The following is an 18,820-nucleotide window of genomic DNA, read 5'->3' as shown; positions in this document are numbered from 1 at the left end:
TTCATATTATTCATGTTGTGCTCAGTGGAGAAGGAAAACATAGTCGTGGGGATGTCGATACCGGCATATGCCAATTTCAAATTTAGCTATAAGTGTATCCAACAGGAACAATCCATACTGGATTAGCTCTGTTTCACACCGAACCTCCTTAAAATGAGACCTAGCAATTGAAGTTTGCGGGCTAAACTATGCTTCTATAAACTTAATTAAAAGACCATACGATTTTCGAAATAAAAAAAAAATCCATGATATAACTATGAATAAATTAATAAAAATGCCTCCAAAATTGTGTATTCCAGTTTTTTTTTTTTTAGTTAATTGTCATAAAATATTTCGATATAATTAAAACAAGTTTTTATTTTATATCTTTATTGATATAATTACTTATCATTAATGTACATATAAATTATAGTAGTAATTATGTCCTTAGTCTCGAAGGTATGTGAACATTTCTAAAAATATCTATGTAACTGGTGTAAAATAGATTTTCAAGTTTTGACCCACACATACAAAGAGATAATAAATAATCGCGTGTAAAATACATAATTCAGCATTGATTCATATCAATGTGTGTATTTATATTCGTCTGATTGGCGCGGTTAAGTACTGTCTCAGAAGGAAAAGGATGACAATTACGTGCTAACAGACTGATCCACATGTTCGTTTCCTGTCGTACTTGGCTGTGAAACTAGGGAATGAGGATCTATGCTTATAACCAAGCGTTATATATATTTTACTAAGTATATGATGTGTTATGTATCTTTTCTATATAAATAACGATTTAATTCGTAAAAGTCAAAGTTTAGTTTATGTTCTATCGTTATTTATTCATAAAAAAAAATCTTGTAATAAACTCGATATGATCATGGTCGTGAGTTTAACCAAAACCAGAACGCTTTTTCGTCTCGGCTAAATTGACAAATATCGCATTTCGACAAAAATGAGAAATGAAAACTAAAAATATCCATTGGTATGAGATGCAGTGCGTTCCTGTTCGAACTCACTTTGTATCTAACTTGTGAAATGTTGACACCTGTACAGTGTACGTGTAAAACTTATTAATATAGTGAATGTTCTATATAACAATATGACTATTCACACTTATAAGGTGACTTATGAGGTGAGTTTCGATATATTGGCGAGGATTTCGGCATATGATTTCTCGTTTTTAATGACGATACGTACAGAATCAATAAGTGCTGTTTGGTTCAGTAAATTTTGTTCTACGTCGCTGAGTAAATGCGTACCAGAGCTTCCAATTGGTAAAAATAACTGCGACTACTAAACAATTAATTCACGTAGGCTTACTATCAAAGTCATCCTAAAAAACAAAAATATATATTTCGGCCAACAACCAGGGCTCGGTTTTATTACGTCGCAGTAGAAATTCAATAGAATATTTTTAATAAAATAGTAGTACGATAATGAAATGAAAATGTTTACGTACAATTGCTCATTATCAATATATTAATCGATAACCTATTCCTAATGTCGTTAAATGGATTCTCAAATAATTAGGTAAATTTTACTGGGCACTTAATTTATAATTAGTGAGTTGCTCGCATTTTTTTCAGTAGAATTCTTGATTAATTTCATTAATTTTTTTGATGATTGATGAACCACTTATGATTTGTAAAACAGGTTCATTTCGGTTCTCCACGGACGTGCTTATTATATTATTTATAATTGTCATATCAAATTAAGTTACTTTACTTTGCCTGCAGCAAAATGTACATTAAACAGTGTTAAGGTTACATTTTACATTACATTAGCAGCCTGTAAATTTCCCACTGCTGGGCTAAGGCCTCCTCTCCCTTTTGAGGAGATGGTTTGGAGCATATTCCACCACGCTGCTCCAATGCGGGTTGGTGGAATATACATGTGGCAGAATTTCGTTGAAATTAGACACATGCAGGTTTCCTCACGATGTTTTCCTTCACCGCCGAGCACGAGATGAATTATAAACACAAATTAAGCACATGAAAATTTAGTGGTTCCTGCCTGGGTTTGAACCCGAAATCATCGGTAAAGATGAACGCGTTCTAACCACTGGGCCATCTCGGCTCAGTGCTAAGTAATGATTTTTTATTCATTTATATTTACTTATACCATGTCGGTGCACGTAATTTACTTATGTAACTAGGTTCATTCGATAATAATATACTTCCGTGGGTATTCAGTGTCATGGAGATCGTATCATTTTGCATGCATACAAGTATGTCACGGCTATGTTTTGTGAAACGAATCGAAATCGTACAAGGGATTATAGTATTATGTTTACTTGAAAGCAATGAAGACTATTGAACTTACAGATGGGTTTCATATCGAGGAATCAAATCAACTTTTCTTATAAAGATTTCGATGTATGGACCTGATGTGGCTTTTACATATGTCAATGTTATAGACAATTTTAAAGGAATGAGATTTGACAATTTGAGTATTCAGAAACCGAAATGCGCTCAAGATCTCTTTTAATTCTTTGTCTACATTTCTATTATTCAGAAGACATATTAGTCGTATGTATCAGAATAATTTTGTTTAAAAATATAATATAAATAATAATTAGGCGCGAGTGAAACAGGTTGATTACTTGACTATAGGAAGAGACTTATCCGCTTTTAATGCCGATGATCCGAATGTGAACCGACTAGTGCACTGGTTGGCAAAGCGTCGATTTTTTTTTTTAAATATATTTTTACTTGAGAAGCTAAGATCAATGGCATCCTTTCAAGGAATATAACCGGTATAAGTTTTTACTTAGTTTCAGGATTACAGTTTAAATTGTAATCCTGAAACTATTCAACGCAATCAAAATAATAACAATAAGTTTTAAAAAACAACCTGTAAACAGTCCCACTGTTGGGCTAAGGCCTCCTCTCCCTTTGAGGAATATATTTGATGCTTATTCCGTCGTCAAACACGAGATGAATTATAAACACAAATTAAGCACATGAAAATTAAATGACGACCTGGGTTTGAACCCACAATCATCGGTTAAGATTCACGTGTTGTATCCACCGTGCAATCGTATTGCTTTTTAATTATTCTGCTTGAACTTAAGCACCATATATTTTATATATAAGCAATTTTTAGCAACCAGACGTAAGGTAACACACAAAAAACAACTACTGCCTATAACGTTACTTATTTTTTATTGTTATTACAACAAATCTATTTAGCAGCAAGTACATATTACGACATTCAGTAATTCACGAATAAATGTTACACACGTCAAGAGTAATACAAAATAACAAAAGAAGAAGAAGCAAAAGGAAATAATACTCACGTATACCAAGCAAATGCAAAGAGGTCTGGTCCGCACGATGTCGGGATAAGAAAGGCACCCCATCATCGTCAGGAACCGCCTTTTTATATGTTTACTTGGTTTAACATAGTGTTGACAAAATGAGGGTACATCTAATACTATCATAATTTTCACCAGTATCAAGTCAGTTTTAAACATACAAAACTATACCATATAAAATGTCATTAGGATATAGCTTCGACAAATGTGGGCGACCTTCAAAGGAACTAAACGTTTCGCTCCGACGAGCATTCGTTACTGGGATAGATTACATTTTTACAGATACCATGACTTGCGTGTGGTTCTGCTATTAATATAACACGTTTAGTGTCATTCTGATAGTATTATTAGTTTTAGTTAAAACTCATTATGACCTTCTTAACTTGATTAATAATTCATCTCGTGGATGTTGGTGACGGAAATCCGGCATAATTCGGATGAAAATCTGCCACCTTTGTAAGAACAGAGTGATGCAGATGCTACAAAATTTCTCCTCAAACAGTGACCTTAGTCTAGTAGCGGTACATATACAGGCTGTTACTTTAACTTATGATTACTTTTAACAATATTTAATATACGCCACTGGCGTTTCCAATAATTACTTGACATAAATCTTACTGCAATGTCATGACTAACTGCTTTGTTTGTTCTTACCTTATATAAGATACTCGATTTTATATCATATTGATGTTGATTAAACGAAATTGTGTTTAGTTCTCATATAGTTCATTTGATGTTTACAGAATGGATTGAACGCATTACACTTAGCCGCCAAAGATGGACACATAGCAGTAGTCGAAGAATTAATAAAACGTGGAGCCACAGTTGACGCAGCTACCAAAAAAGGTAATTTTATTAATGACTTTTAGATCACATTTCGTGACAAAGGTGTTTTATTTTAATTATTATAGTTAACTAGCTATCCGACCCGGTTTCACACGGGTACAATAAGGGTAGATATTCAACTTTAAGTTGGATAAACAAGTACAGATGGACGGAAAAGACTTTGTGACAAAGGTGTTTTATTTTAATTATTATAGTTAACTAGCTATCCGACCCGGTTTCACACGGGTACAATAAGGGTAGATATTCAACTTTAAGTTGGATAAACAAGTACAGACGGACGGAAAAGACTTTGTTTTATACTATGTAGAGATGTGTTCAAAGTTACGTTTTGGATTAACTGATGGTCTATATTGCCTATTCCAATGGTAAAAGATGTCAAGATATTAAATTAATTGATGATTAATTATTTGTAACTTATGAATTATATTTCTCTTAGGCAACACCGCCCTTCATATAGCATGTCTTGCTGGACAAGAAGCAGTAGTGCGGGCGCTCCTCGGCGCAGGCGCAAAGGCAGATGCACAATCGGCCGCAGGGTTCACACCACTGTACATGGCAGCTCAAGAAAATCATGCAGGCTGTGTCAAAATGCTGCTTGCAGCTGGTGCCAATCAAACTCTAGCAACAGAGGTAAGCATAGACCTCGTAACGATATTACAATCCTGACTAATATTTTATATTCGAAAATAAATTTATCCGTTTGTCATGTCATTTCATATCTTAACCATTCAACCGATTGTAATGAAATTTCGCATCAATCTTGTCAAGCGTACAGAAAAGGTTTATTTATTATTACAGCACCACCCACCTCATATTCTATGAGATATCCTAACCTAGACCGTTGGTTGCATGGAAGAGATCGCTATGTAGCGATAAGGTCGCCAAAATTGTACGCCTCTTTTATTTAGACTGGATCCATCTCTGTGTGGTGAACAATAAAGTATAAAGTAAAGTAAGGTCATGGGGTACCTAACAACCGCCCCCTTCTAACACGCAGGTGAAAACTACTAATAAAAACGTTTGATATGTCTTAAAGTTTGTTAAACATCAGGCCATAATTTATTCAAGAACTCTCGCATTGTAAATTTAATTGTAACTTAATTATTTTCAGGATGGTTTCACGCCGCTAGCGGTGGCAATGCAGCAAGGCCACGACAGAGTTGTAGCGGAATTACTCGAATCAGATACAAGGGGTAAGGTGCGGCTGCCGGCGCTACATATTGCCGCTAAAAAGAACGACGTTAAAGCAGCGACGCTGTTACTCGAAGTAAGTAATTCGAGAACCAAGCCCTGTTTCACGTCTGTTCCATTTATTCCAGAAGGTTCCATAATTTTAATTGCTTTTTTCGTTTGAAAATGTAAACGTCATCCTAATGTGCACCCTGTTGATTTGGAATAGTACCTAACATGTAGTCATTAGTCTTGTACAATACTGTTAGAATCGCAATGTAGTAACGAAAATAAATATATAGAAGACTCGGTGGTAAGGCTTTGTGCAAGCCCGTCTGGGTAGGTACCACCCATTCATCAGATATACTACCGCCAAACAGCAATACTTGTATTGTTGGGTTCCGTTTTGAAGGGTGAGTGTGCCAGCGTAACTTCATGTACAAGGGACATAACATCTTAGGTCCCGAAGTAGAAGGCGCGTTGGCGATGTAAGGTATGGTTAAAATTTCTTATAGTGACAATATCCACGGATGGTTTTGACAACTTCTTCTACCCAAAAGTGTTCTATTATTATTATTAAATGTTCCGGTTTCACTTTCGTTTTTTATCGAGGACTGCTCGACATTCGTGAAGACAGCGGTTGCCATAATCGTGGAACGTACGCTACGAAAGCAGCTCGCTGACGTAATTTACTGGATCATCTAATAATAATAATACAATCATATTAATTAATAAGATAAACACGACTAAGGTTAAAAGCGATAAATATTATTATTAAAAGTTCAATGGTTTTCAGAACGAACACAATCCTGACGCTTGTTCCAAATCAGGTTTCACTCCCCTCCACATTGCAGCGCACTATGGTAATGTGGGAGTGGCCAAATGTTTACTATCGTCCGGTGCGGACCCAGGCAGAGCCGCCAAACACAATATAACTCCCCTCCATGTGGCTAGCAAGTGGGGACAGTTGGCCATGGTTGATCTGCTTGTAGAAAATGGTTAGTCTATCAAGAAATCTTCGTACATATTTTTACCCCCTTCATGTATATTTTTTTCCGCTTAGTTATTTTTTTTTTTGTCTTAAATATTCATTAAATGGCCTATACTGATATTATGTAACATGCGAAAGTAACCCGGTCTGTTTGTGACGTCATCACAATTAAATCATTGATCCAATCGGAATGAAAAAAAATATTTTTGTCATTGAGGTAACGTGGTAAGGAAAAAGGCATGTAAAAAACGTTATAATCAAAGTTGCAAATAAAGCCCAGCTTTCGCGTGTATTTTAACACCTAAACTATGGTGGGTTGTTGTTCCAAGTGTGGTAATTAAAATATTAACTCGATAATTTTTTTATTACGCAGGTGCAAATATAGCAGCGATGACCCGTGATGGTCTAACGCCATTGCACTGTGCGGCGCGTTCGGGTCACAGTAATGTGGTTTCTCGTCTGCTGCAACACGGCGCTCCTATCACCAGCAAGACCAAGGTTTGTCTTCTAGACGTACCCGACGGTTATCACGACATTAGACGTTAAGTAAATAAAATTCTCAGTCCGTAGAACACTTGGCCAGGTGAACTTCGGTTTATTGCTTTACGAGGGCGAAATAGGCAGAGTCTAATGGCAGTATATTATTTAATTCGGCTTTCTGACAAAAATAAAATCTAAAGTAGTCCTTATCGAAACTTTGCAGGGTTTACTTTTTGACAGAAACATGCTGCTGCGATAACGTGCAACTTGTCTTTATAAAAAGTATTTTTTTATATTTGTATAGTCTATATTTAAATGCTTAAGTATTTGCATTAGCTATTGTTATTTTATCTTTTTTCAGAACGGTCTTACCCCTCTCCACATGTCCGTGCAAGGCGAACACGTGGAGACGGCCAAGGTGCTTCTATCCGAGGGCGCTCCCATTGACGACGTCACAGTAGACTATCTGACCGCGCTACACGTGGCTGCACACTGTGGACACGTTAAGGTAAATATTTATAAAACGTTCCCTTTTATTTCCCGATAGCTTATTGTTTGGTGTTTCATTGTTATATGTTATACTATTTGCAGGTAGCGAAACTTCTCCTGGACCGAAATGCGGACGCGAACGCACGAGCTCTCAACGGCTTCACGCCCTTACACATCGCTTGTAAAAAGAATAGGCTCAAGGTTGTCGAACTGCTTCTTAAATATGGTGCAAGTGAGTTAATTTAATATGTTTCATTAAAATTAAATGAATTGAGATGAACCGATGGACAAAGAAGCGGTATGCAGTACTAAGCTTTTCGTGGTCGTCAAATTGTATTTTTATTTCTTCTCGTGCTTGGCGTTGAAAGAAAAGATCGTAACAAAACTCCAACGCCATCTAGACTGTCTCTCCGATAATAATTTTAAACTCGAACCGGGGGCAGAACATTAATGTGCAAACGTCCTCCACCCTCGCAGGCAAATCGGCAACGACGGAGTCCGGGCTGACGCCGCTGCACGTGGCGTCGTTCATGGGCTGCATGAACATCGCGCTGGTGCTGGTGGGCGCGGGCGCGGACGCGGACGCGGCCACGGCGCGCGGGGAGACGCCGCTGCACCTCGCGGCGCGCGCGCACCAGACCGACCTCGTGCGCGTGCTGCTGCGCAACAACGCCAAGGTTCACATAAACTATGTTATATGGTTAAACCTCTAAGGACCACTGACCCAAATTTCCATGTGTAATAAAAACAAATTGTTACAGAAAACACTTAAATTAATGCCGTTTAATATTATAATTAATAAATAAATTAAAGGTATGGTTTTTTCTCCTCCTTTGTACGTCATATAATCATTTTTGTTGGACTTTTAATTAAAGACTAATATAAAATGTTGAAGAGATCCACACGCATATGTTGTCGCTGATTGTATACGACATAACGACTTATACCGGATGAGTGTACAGGTGGAGGCGCGCGCGCGCGAGGAGCAGACGGCGCTGCACGTGTCGGCGCGGCTCGGCCACGGGGACATCGCGGCGCTGCTGCTGCAGCACGGCGCCAGCGTGGCCGCCGCCACCAAGGACCGCTACACGCCGCTGCACATCGCCGCCAAGGAGGGTAGGTCCCGCTCCTACGATTTATACGTTTCGATTGGTCGTCCATTATCGCCTTGCGCTTTTGCTGCTACTTTTCTTGTTTACTTTGCTAATAATCTACATTTGGAGCGATCGACAGCTTCGTTAGATTTAACGTAAAATATACACGTCCTAACAAGGCAAATGTAATTTACGACATAAGACTAGATTCAAAAGGAGCTTGTTCTTTAAATACATTTTTAATGTCTTAATTCGATGAATTCAAAACAGGCAAAGAAGAAGTCGCATCCATCCTGCTAGATCACAATGCTCCAATCGAAGCTGAGACCAGGAAAGGGTTCACTCCACTCCACTTAGCTGCTAAGTACGGAGACATAGGAGTGGCCCGCCTCCTGCTCGCTCGCGGGGCGCAGCCCGACGCGCCCGGGAAGAGCCACATCACGCCGCTGCACATGGCCACCTACTACGGACACCCCGACATCGCGTTGCTGCTGCTGGATAAAGGTAGAATACTCTTATATCGTTTTAAATTCATGTAAATATCTAGTTATTGACTATAGAAAATTAGTTGCTAGCCCCTGGGGTGATATGTTTGACAAAAATATTATAAGGACATCTGTCGACAAGGAATAGTTTCGACGTATTATTTATATTAAATATGAGTTATAGTGAAATAATTTCCAAACCGAGCGTTTGGAGTTTAGACCGTATCGATGCAATGTGCCTGTGACGTCAACGCATTGAATGATACCCTCTATTTGTTTTTTCAATAATTTGTCAGCCCTGTATTAAAGAGTATTAATCGTCGTCGTAACTAATCACTCCCTAAATAACATTCACATGTTAAACTATAAAGTTTTTGTCAACAATTGCCCTTTTTGTGTAACTATTAATGAAATTATATAAACAGTTATTTTAAACATAAATGTACTTAGTAATTGCCTATTATTTTCTTCCACCCTGTATAAATTGTAGTAAAATCATTACAACTAGTTCAATCATCTCACTTCTATCACGCTACACTGTCGGCCACATGTTCTGTAAGCTAGATACATTGACACAGGTGCGTCCCCCCACTCGCTGGCCAAGAACGGACACTCGGCACTGCACATCGCGTGTCGACACAACCACCCGGACATCGCGTTTGCGCTCTTGGAACACGGTACGTTCAATATTATATGATGATCAACAAGCTGTAGTAGCGTGCACAAGATTTTTTTTATTTAGTAACATAACCCAAATACAAGGACATAATGGTTTCGGTAGAATAAATTAGAGCTAAAGACCATCTTGACCCTGGGTGACGTAAGAAACAAGTTATTGTTAGTAACGGTCTTCTTTTCTAACAAGAAGATGAGGAGTATTAATATTTCACCACGCTGCTTCACTGCGTGTTTTGAGGACAATTCCATATTTCATCTGTCCTTAATTCTCTCTAAGGCGTAGCGTTTCCTGCTCTAAGATAACTTTATGCTATTCCGATGTTTATGTAGTTTCTATTCATAACTTTGTTTCGTTGTATTCCAGCTCGAGTTATTAATTATGCTTAAATTTAGGCACTACGGACATAATATCCTAGATTTTTAAGCAATCGTTTAAGTGTTTATAAAACTAAGCTCATTTGTTTTCTATCTTTAAATTATAATACTTCCAAAGATTAAAAAATTGTTATTTATAATTTTGTACGTTACGTTACGTTTTTATTTAATAATTTTGTTTCTAACACAGATGCTGACCCAGGAGTGAAATCTAAAGCCGGTTTCACACCACTGCACATGGCGGCACAGGAAGGTCACGAGGACTGTGTCGAGATGCTCATCGAACGAGGAGCCGACGTCAATGTTCCAGCTAACAATGGTTGGTTTGTCTGTTTCAATAAATGTAACGATCAAAAATAAAGCTTTGTATCGTTCATTCAGACCGCTTACGGTGAATTGGAATCTTAGAATACTAATATGGATGAATAAAAATGTTTTTCAAATCCCTATCCCATTACCAATAAGAATATTTTGATAGAATAAACTTACGTTCCGGAATGTGACATTCATCGTAATTTTTCGCGACAGTGTAATGTCAAAAAGTGTAAGGTTATTGTGTCATCATCGGGCTGATTAAACGAATGAAATGATGATGACGCACGGTGTGCCCGCAGGCCTGACCCCCGTGCACCTGGCGGCGGCGGAGGGCCGCACGGGCGTGCTGCGCGCGCTGCTGGGCGCGGGCGGGCGCTGCGGCGCGCGCACGCGGGACGGCTACACGCCGCTGCACGCCGCCGCGCACCACGCGCACCTGGCGGCCGCGCGCGCGCTGCTCGACGCCGGCGCCGACGTGGCGGCGCGCGCCGCGCACGGGTACGAGTGCGACATACAACACTGCAATGCTTAGTATTGTTCCGGTTTAGAGGGTGACAGAGCCAGTGTGACGACGGTTTGGAATGATTATTGTTTCTTGCAGCGTTAAAGTCTATGGACGGTGGTGATCACTTACCATCCGGTGGCCAAATTGCCGACCCGCTTATCTATTTAAAAAAAAAGTATTACTGCTGGGATAAGGCCTACTCTTCTCTGATAGGTATGTTTGGAGCTTATTCCAACTCGTTCCGATGCGCGTAAGTAGATACGCATGTGTAGAATTTCCTCTCACACATGTAAGTTTCTCTTCCTTGCATGAGATATATTATAGACACAAATGAGGCACATGAAGAATTAGTAGGTTCAAACAGGCTTTGCAATTTTTCGTGATCAAGCCACTGGACAACCGACGCTTCTGTGACAATATAACTAGTAAGATGTTTGATAGGTTACGGGACTTTTGTGAAGCAATAATATAAAAATATAAATTAATATAATTAATACGATGTCATTTAAAAAATAAAAATATATTAATTATATTATTAAGTTATGTTAATGTTATTTAAAAATTGTCTTCCTTAGCATTCGTAAATGACGTAACGGATGTGTCATACTTTAAATTTTTCATAATATCGTAGGTAGCTAAAATTGCCTACGGTGAAAATTTTAAACACCCTCTTGGGAGGGTGCTAATTGACTCCCTTCAACCCTGACACAAGTTCGCCGAACTCTGTTCGAATAAACAATATGTGCTTAATTCGGTCGTCTCGTATTGCAGACGAACGTGTCCGCTTGCACGAACTATGGCTTCTTATGCTTTCCAATTAAGGCATTTGAATTCGAGACTTTAACAATAAAAAATACGTTGTGTTTCTGAGTAACACCTCGTATATTTAGCGCCTTAATCACTTAATGGATTAATCGATTTTGTTTTTAATTACTTTATTTATAAATAAAGTCGCTATTAGTACGGAAAGTCGCTCGTGACGCGCGTCCTTGTGTTCGGATAATGCCATTATATCATAGATTATAAAGCAATTTTATTAACATTAGGTCATTTCTTCCAAAGTGATACTATAAATATTACAACAAATTAAATAGTTACTTATTTATTACCTTTACAAAGTGATTAAAACATTGCGAGTCCAATTTCGAGGGAAAATTCGAGTGAAAAGTGAAAAAATTTTAAATGAAACGTTACTGAAACACTATTACAAGTGAAATCATTGGCGAATGGGCAAATGGGTTACCTGATGGTAAGTGGTCACCACCGTTATTGCATTGACGCTGTAAGAATTATGTTAAAAGTTTTCCGTACTGGTGATGTACGTGTGCGCCACCAACCATGGGAACTAAGATGTTATATCCCTTGTGCCTGTAGTTGCATTGCAATTGGCCCACTCATCCTTCAAACCGAAACAACAATACTGAGGACTACTGTTTGCCGTGAATATCTGATGATTGGGTGTTACCTACCCAGACGGGCCTGCACAAAGCCCTGCCACCAAGTAAAGATATATGTCACTTCTATACAGGCGTATGTGCTGATTGCATACGGTTTATTATTATTTAAATTTAAAAAAGGATCTATGAATGTATTATTTAATTATTAAGATATCTGGTGAATTTACGTACCAATTATTTTGATGTTTAATTAATATTTTAATATGCCGATTTGATAGAGGTCCTAAGAGCCTATTTGAATAAAATTTGATATTAATTCGTTCGACAGGTTTACGCCTCTGCATCAAGCCGCTCAACAAGGACACACTCTCATCATACAACTTCTACTGAAAAGCAACGCCGATCCGAACGCTTTATCTGCGGTATATATCATATTCAATGAATATTAATTCAGTTAAAAATAGTAGTACAATACAGTACATAAACATAAATAGCTGAATAATAAATTCCCGAGGAAGGACATAGGCTAATATTTATATCTAAAACCTACGACCGCTCACGCCTTTGAAGCCACGGTCGTCGTAATTTACTAGTCACTGAATAAAATAGCCGAGATGGCCCAGTGGTTAGAACGCGTGCATCTTAACCGATGATTTCGGGTTCAAACCCAGGCAGGCACCACTGAATTTACATGTGCTTAATTTGTTTATAATTCATCTCGTGCTCGGCGGTGAAGGAAAACATCGTGAGGAAACCTGCATGTGTCTAATTTCAACGAAATTCTGCCACATGTGTATTCCACCAACCCGCATTGGAGCAGCGTGGTGGAATATGCTCCATACCTTCTCCTCAACGGGAGAGGAGGCCTTAGCCCAGCAGTGGGAAATTTACAGGCTGATTATGTTTATGTTATGTTATGAATAAAATACTATATTTATTTGTATAACAGTACTTTTTTTAAAATATTTACATTTGTACCAATTTTTACTACACACGAACCTTATCGTGTAGTAATGACGAGACGTGACACTGAAAGCCTCCCCCTCCCCCAGAGCGGGCAGACGGCGTGCGCGCTGGCGGACCGGCTCGGCTACATCAGCGCCGTGGAGGCGTTGCGCCCGCTCACCGAGAACACGCTCAGCCAGGCCGTCGGCGACGGTGAGTGCTGCCCTACGTCCTATCATTTTTATTTTTTATTTAACATATTGTTACCACTAGCAAATACAACAGATACAAAAAAGTTAAAGGAAAAATAATGCCTTAGAAAATCAGATATATCATTGTTAATGTGTGGTTGTGACACTAATATCTCCTGGACGTATTTAAATAAATTATTTCATGTAAATTAATTATAAACAATATATTTAATTGCTTTATGTATGTATGTAATTAAAATATAATATCTGAGCCGAGATGGTCCAGCGGCGATCGGCACGCACCACTGAATTTTCATGTGCTTAACTTGTGTTCATAATTCATCTGGTGCTCGGCGGTAAGAGAAAACACCGTGGGGAAACCCGAAGCTCTGAATTTATGTTAGTGTGAGTGTTTGTTAATTATAATCACTTTACTTTTCTGACATACTCTGTAATTAAAATTGTGGTAATGATTAACTGCTGAGTTTTTTGCCGTTGCTTCTCGGTCGAATCTACTTTCCGAACCGATAGTAGCTTTATATATAAATCAACACTGTGACATGATTCAAAAGTGCTTTTTGTGCATACTTGAATAAAGAACATTTTGTGCAACGATTGATCTGTATTTCGTGATAGACTGTATGAATATTAAATTCGTGTGTGGTACGATTCGTTAAGTCAGTTCAATCAGTCACGTGGTCATTGCACCGACAAAACTGTGTGCAATAAAGTTCATCTATATATTCTTTCGTTGTCATCAGAGCCGTCTCAAGGTATGCTGGGGCCCTGGGCACCCATGAATTTGGGGCCCTTTCGGTAGATATTATCGTACCATACCATGTACAAATAATTTGCTTATGGCCAGGCCTTAAGTATAGTTTCAAATAAACGGTGCGGTAATTTTCGTATATTCGTAGGAAACTGATTGGTTGTACAATCTTATGGCTATTTTATAGCGTTTTTTGATAAATATGTTAGTTATTTCTTACAAATATATCACATTCGAAAATATACATAGCAGCGGACGTGAGAACAAACGTGTGAAAGAAATTGTTGGTTCTTCGGGGCCCTCTCAGGATGGGGGCCCTGGGCACGTGCCCCATGTGCCCTATGGTAAAGACGGTAATGGTTGTCATAACAAATAGTAAAGATAATAATACCGACGTTTTATGTTTCCCGAGCCGATTACGTGTACGGCGACTTGTCTTCTAATAGGATAAGTGTTACTAGTCGAGCGGATGGACAAGTTCGCGGTCGTTGCAATGGAACCATTTTGCAAGAGATTACCTACTATGAAACCCTATGACATCACAAGGAATTTTCCTTCTTATTGAGGCGAGGGGCTGTAATCAGTTACTCTGCCGCTTAAGAGCAACGCTTGGTATTGTTTCGTTTCGATTTGAAGGTTGATTGAGCCAGTGTAACTACAGGCACAACATCTTAGACATAACATCTTAGTTCTGAATCTTGGTGGCGCATTCACGATTGAAGGAATGGTTAATATTTCTTACAGCGTCAATGGTTATGACGGCGTTTATCACATTCCAACAGATGTTCCAGAATTCCATTAGCATGTCCGTCTTGCATTAACGGAAAAACAATATTAGATTCATTGGCAAACAGTTTCTTTACAAATATGTATGTACAGGTTTAAATTAATGATTTAGTATTCAAATCTGTGTCTGAAAAATTAATTAATAATATTGATATATTATTATTACAATATGACGCCTCACTCTTAATTTATTCGATTGACCAAAATCAAAATCACCAACGTTTTGTAATTTATTTTGTATTCCTTGACGTATATTTTTCAAATTTTGTGTTCTGTGATGTTTTACTAAGATTGCGATGCATTAATTTCATTCAATAATCATTTATATTTTTGGAAGTTTATTTTGTGAAGTAGAATGTTCAGTCAATCTAAAGTTTCTACCTCATGAGATTGTAATCTTTTTACAATAATTCTTTATTTAATATATTTGCTAAAACAAATTAAATATTGTACATGTATGATATTAGTATTCAACACCAAAACTGTATGCAAAATTTCAGCGTACTCAGTTGAGTGAAACCGGTTTAAAATGTTGTTTCAAGATTTGAAACCACACATACATTGAAGTAAAATAAAAAACTTGTCAAAGTATTTTCCAAAGGTACTAGTTATAATTTCGATGAAAATGTATACTTCCAACGAATAAAAAAACAAGTACGTCCAAAGGTTGCGCACGCGCACGCAAACTTTGATCTAAATCTGCTCACAGCGCTACTAAATTTAATGATATCCGCCAACCGTGCATAAATTGGAAACTGGACAATTGCCAACAAGCAAAATGCGGACCACAAAGCATTCAAACAATTGTAGTCATTATGATTTTGCTATAAAGTTTAAACTCCCCTGAACGAAATCCATGAAAACTCCAATATAGTACCGTCGCTATGAATTTACTATACTATCATATTCGTGAGCCTATTATTGAAGATTTTCGTTATTTAATCCTCGTTAACGGTTCTTGACGTTTTACTGATTCATATTAACTTTTGATTATATGAGTTGAGTTCACATAAAACAAATCTTAGAAATAATGAAGTGTATTTGTGTATTCCTGAATCGAATACAAGTCCAATCAATATAAACACGCACACACTCAAACGTATACATAACACAATATACACATACAATAATATGAGCTTTGTGCGAGAACGTCTTGGTAGGCACCGACCGTTCATCATACATTCAACCACTAAGCAGCATTACTTGGTTTTGATATATTCCTATTTGAAGGATGAATGAGCCAGTGTAACTACAGGCATAAGGAATGATTAAAATTTCTCCCGGCGCCAACGTCTATTTGCAAACATGGGCAACCTGATGGTGACCACTCGCAATCAGGCCCATATGTTCATATATTACAAAAAAAATACTACAAAGCGGTATTTGTAATATCTTCATCGCAACAAGATACCCCCACTACGAAGCAACAATGCCCTTTTGTACGTCGTTTTGAATCGAATGTGTAACGAACACTATCTGTTATTAGTTAAAGCATTCTTAGTAATCGGAAGGGATATTTTGTTTATCGTGCACCGATAAGTTTTCCAAGTGCCCTTGAATGTACAGAATAAATATCGTTTTTTTTTTTTTATGGCATTGATTGGCGGCCGAGCATATGGGCCACCTGATGGTAAGTGGTCACCACGGCCCATAAACAAAGGCGCTTTAAGAAATATTAACCATTCCTTACATCACCTATGCGCTACCAACCTTGGGAACTAAGATGTTATGTCCCTTGTGCCTGTGATTACACTGGCTCACTCACCCTTCTAACCGGAACACAACAATACAGAGTACTGTTATTTGGCGGTAGAATATCTGATGAGTGGGTGGTACCTACCCAGACGGGCTTGCACAAAGCCCTACCACCAAGTGAAAAAAAAAATATGCAAGGAAAATAGAATATTTTTTAAAGAAAGGTTGCCGCATCTTAATTACTGAAACCTTGTGCTACATACATTTCAATATCCTGCTTCTTAGGAATAAGATGCCTCTCGTCAACTGTAGAACATTTAAGGGCTGTTCGTTTACGGTTTTCGTTTTAATTAATACGTACAAAATAATTATTTTAATTGCTTTTTGATTAGTCTAGTTCCTAATTTGAAGGAAGCAGATCCTGAAGTCCAGGATTCGAATCGTGGGTCGTGCTATTAAAGGAAAACATTGTTATTAATTGTTAAATCAGACAAAATATCCGTACGAATAAGCTTCGTGTTAGCGTAAATTTATATAAGTAGAAAGTTTGTCTCTATCGAAGCGTTTCTGTATCAACGAAACACAATCATAGATAATTCATTGGCTATATAAATATATATATGTTTTTTATATTATGTATGTATATTATTCATGTATTTCGCAAGATTAAATCGACCTCTCAGTACAACTTGTTCGCCATTTGTAATTCTAATAAATACAACTCGTTCCATAAATCACTTGTAAAACATTTGATATAATAATATCTTACTTACAAAATGAAGGTTTTATGATAAAACGATATTATAATTTTAAATAAATAAATATATGTTTAAAGTTTCTTAAATTTGGTGAACTATTTTAAACTTAATTTGTATGTATTATTGATTAAATGGACACATTTATGTCAAAAGGAGAAGGTGTAAAGGGCTATGCTATGTAACAATATGACGACTTATGCATTCAAGTTGATATTGTATATGAATACTAGATTTGAAATATACCTTTAAATATTTAAGTTGTGATGCTGCCTGGCACAAGCAAGCAAGTTATAAACTATACTAATATTATTAATGCGACAGGAACTCTGTCTATATGTTTGTCGCTACCTGAATAAAAAAAAATTGGTATGAAGCAGAATAAATTCCAAGGACTCCTAAAACGAAGCTGTGGGCGACAACTAGTAATAAAAAAATACCAATTAAAGATACACCAAAGACACGAATTAAAGATACAAAAAATACCATACAAAATTATCCTTCGATCCATTTGACTGACCTCCGTGGTCGAGTAGTGTGTACACCGGTTTTCATGGGTACGCCACTCCGAGGTCCCGGGTTCGATTCCCGGCCGAGTCGATGTAGAAAAAGTTAATTAGTTTTCTATGTTGTCTTGGGTCTGGGTGTTTGTGGTACCGTCGTTACTTCTGATTTCCATAACACAAGTGCTTTAGCTACTTACATTGGGATCAGAGTAATGTATGTGATGTTGTCCAATATTTATATTTATGGGGATTAAGCAATAAAATTTGAAGAAACCACGTAACAGATTTATACCTCACATAAATACTTATATATAAGTATGTCTCGATTTTTGCGTTCTATGCAAATTACAAAAAAGTATAAAATACTGTCTAGTCTAAAGTAAATAGTTGCAATGATTATTCATTAAAAGTAATTCATTCAACTTTGACCCACTTAGCTATAGAAAGCCTTATACAATTTAAAAATACAAACGCAAATAGCATTCTATGTCCATATTGTACGCAAATCATTCGAATGGCCCACCGACCGTAATAGAGTGATGAATTATTCATTCTTTGCCTATTGTAAACACCATATGTAACTTCGATACGCTGTAAATTGCAGTCGACTACGATTTTTAATCATGTCAATTGCTTACGAATACGATGTCAGTGTAACACTATTTGGTTTTTATTATCTGTGTGAATACGATCGTGTTAAAATTTTTTTTAACGTAGATATTTTCAATCTTAGAACTTATTGTAAATATGAATTTTCTATCATGTACATCATATTATTACGAAATTAATTTATAAGATTAATCGTGTGAGATAAACTTGTACTCGAAATGTATTCGTGATTTGGAATATAATTTTAGTAGAAACTTTGAGGAATTCTAAATCTTCAGGTCATAATTTATAAGAAGAAGTATCATCCTAAACTTTGAGCTGAGTCGTAGGTCGATTAGTTGCGTCACGCTGCTTTGCAACGTTAAATACTAATATATATTTGTTTATGATGTAGGTAGGTAGGCGGGCTAGTGGGCCACCTGTTGGTGAGCAGTG

At 37.3% G+C, this 18,820-nt stretch overlaps 1 protein-coding gene across 4 annotated transcripts in view; it reads left to right on the top strand.

Moving 5' to 3' along the window:
* LOC113393182 (ankyrin-3-like) overlaps positions 1–18,820 on the top strand; it is a 139,244-nt gene that overhangs the window by 63,683 nt on the left and 56,741 nt on the right. For all 4 annotated transcript variants that reach the window (XM_026629958.2, XM_026629949.2, XM_026629932.2 and 1 more), the window contains exons 3-17: positions 4,048–4,150; positions 4,587–4,780; positions 5,262–5,417; positions 6,117–6,318; positions 6,685–6,809; positions 7,153–7,299; positions 7,383–7,512; positions 7,758–7,957; positions 8,243–8,396; positions 8,645–8,878; positions 9,438–9,536; positions 10,103–10,231; positions 10,527–10,725; positions 12,458–12,551; positions 13,182–13,287. In XM_026629958.2, the coding sequence (XP_026485743.2) occupies positions 4,048–4,150; positions 4,587–4,780; positions 5,262–5,417; positions 6,117–6,318; positions 6,685–6,809; positions 7,153–7,299; positions 7,383–7,512; positions 7,758–7,957; positions 8,243–8,396; positions 8,645–8,878; positions 9,438–9,536; positions 10,103–10,231; positions 10,527–10,725; positions 12,458–12,551; positions 13,182–13,287 (2,272 nt within the window). The remainder of the gene's footprint in view (positions 1–4,047; positions 4,151–4,586; positions 4,781–5,261; positions 5,418–6,116; positions 6,319–6,684; positions 6,810–7,152; positions 7,300–7,382; positions 7,513–7,757; positions 7,958–8,242; positions 8,397–8,644; positions 8,879–9,437; positions 9,537–10,102; positions 10,232–10,526; positions 10,726–12,457; positions 12,552–13,181; positions 13,288–18,820) is intronic.

This window comes from Vanessa tameamea, chromosome 26 (assembly GCF_037043105.1).
Source record: "Vanessa tameamea isolate UH-Manoa-2023 chromosome 26, ilVanTame1 primary haplotype, whole genome shotgun sequence".
In the NCBI taxonomy this organism is placed as follows: Eukaryota; Metazoa; Arthropoda; class Insecta; order Lepidoptera; family Nymphalidae; genus Vanessa; species Vanessa tameamea.
The sequence above is the reverse complement of the archived record's forward strand: the minus strand, read 5'-3'. Positions and strand labels throughout refer to the sequence as shown.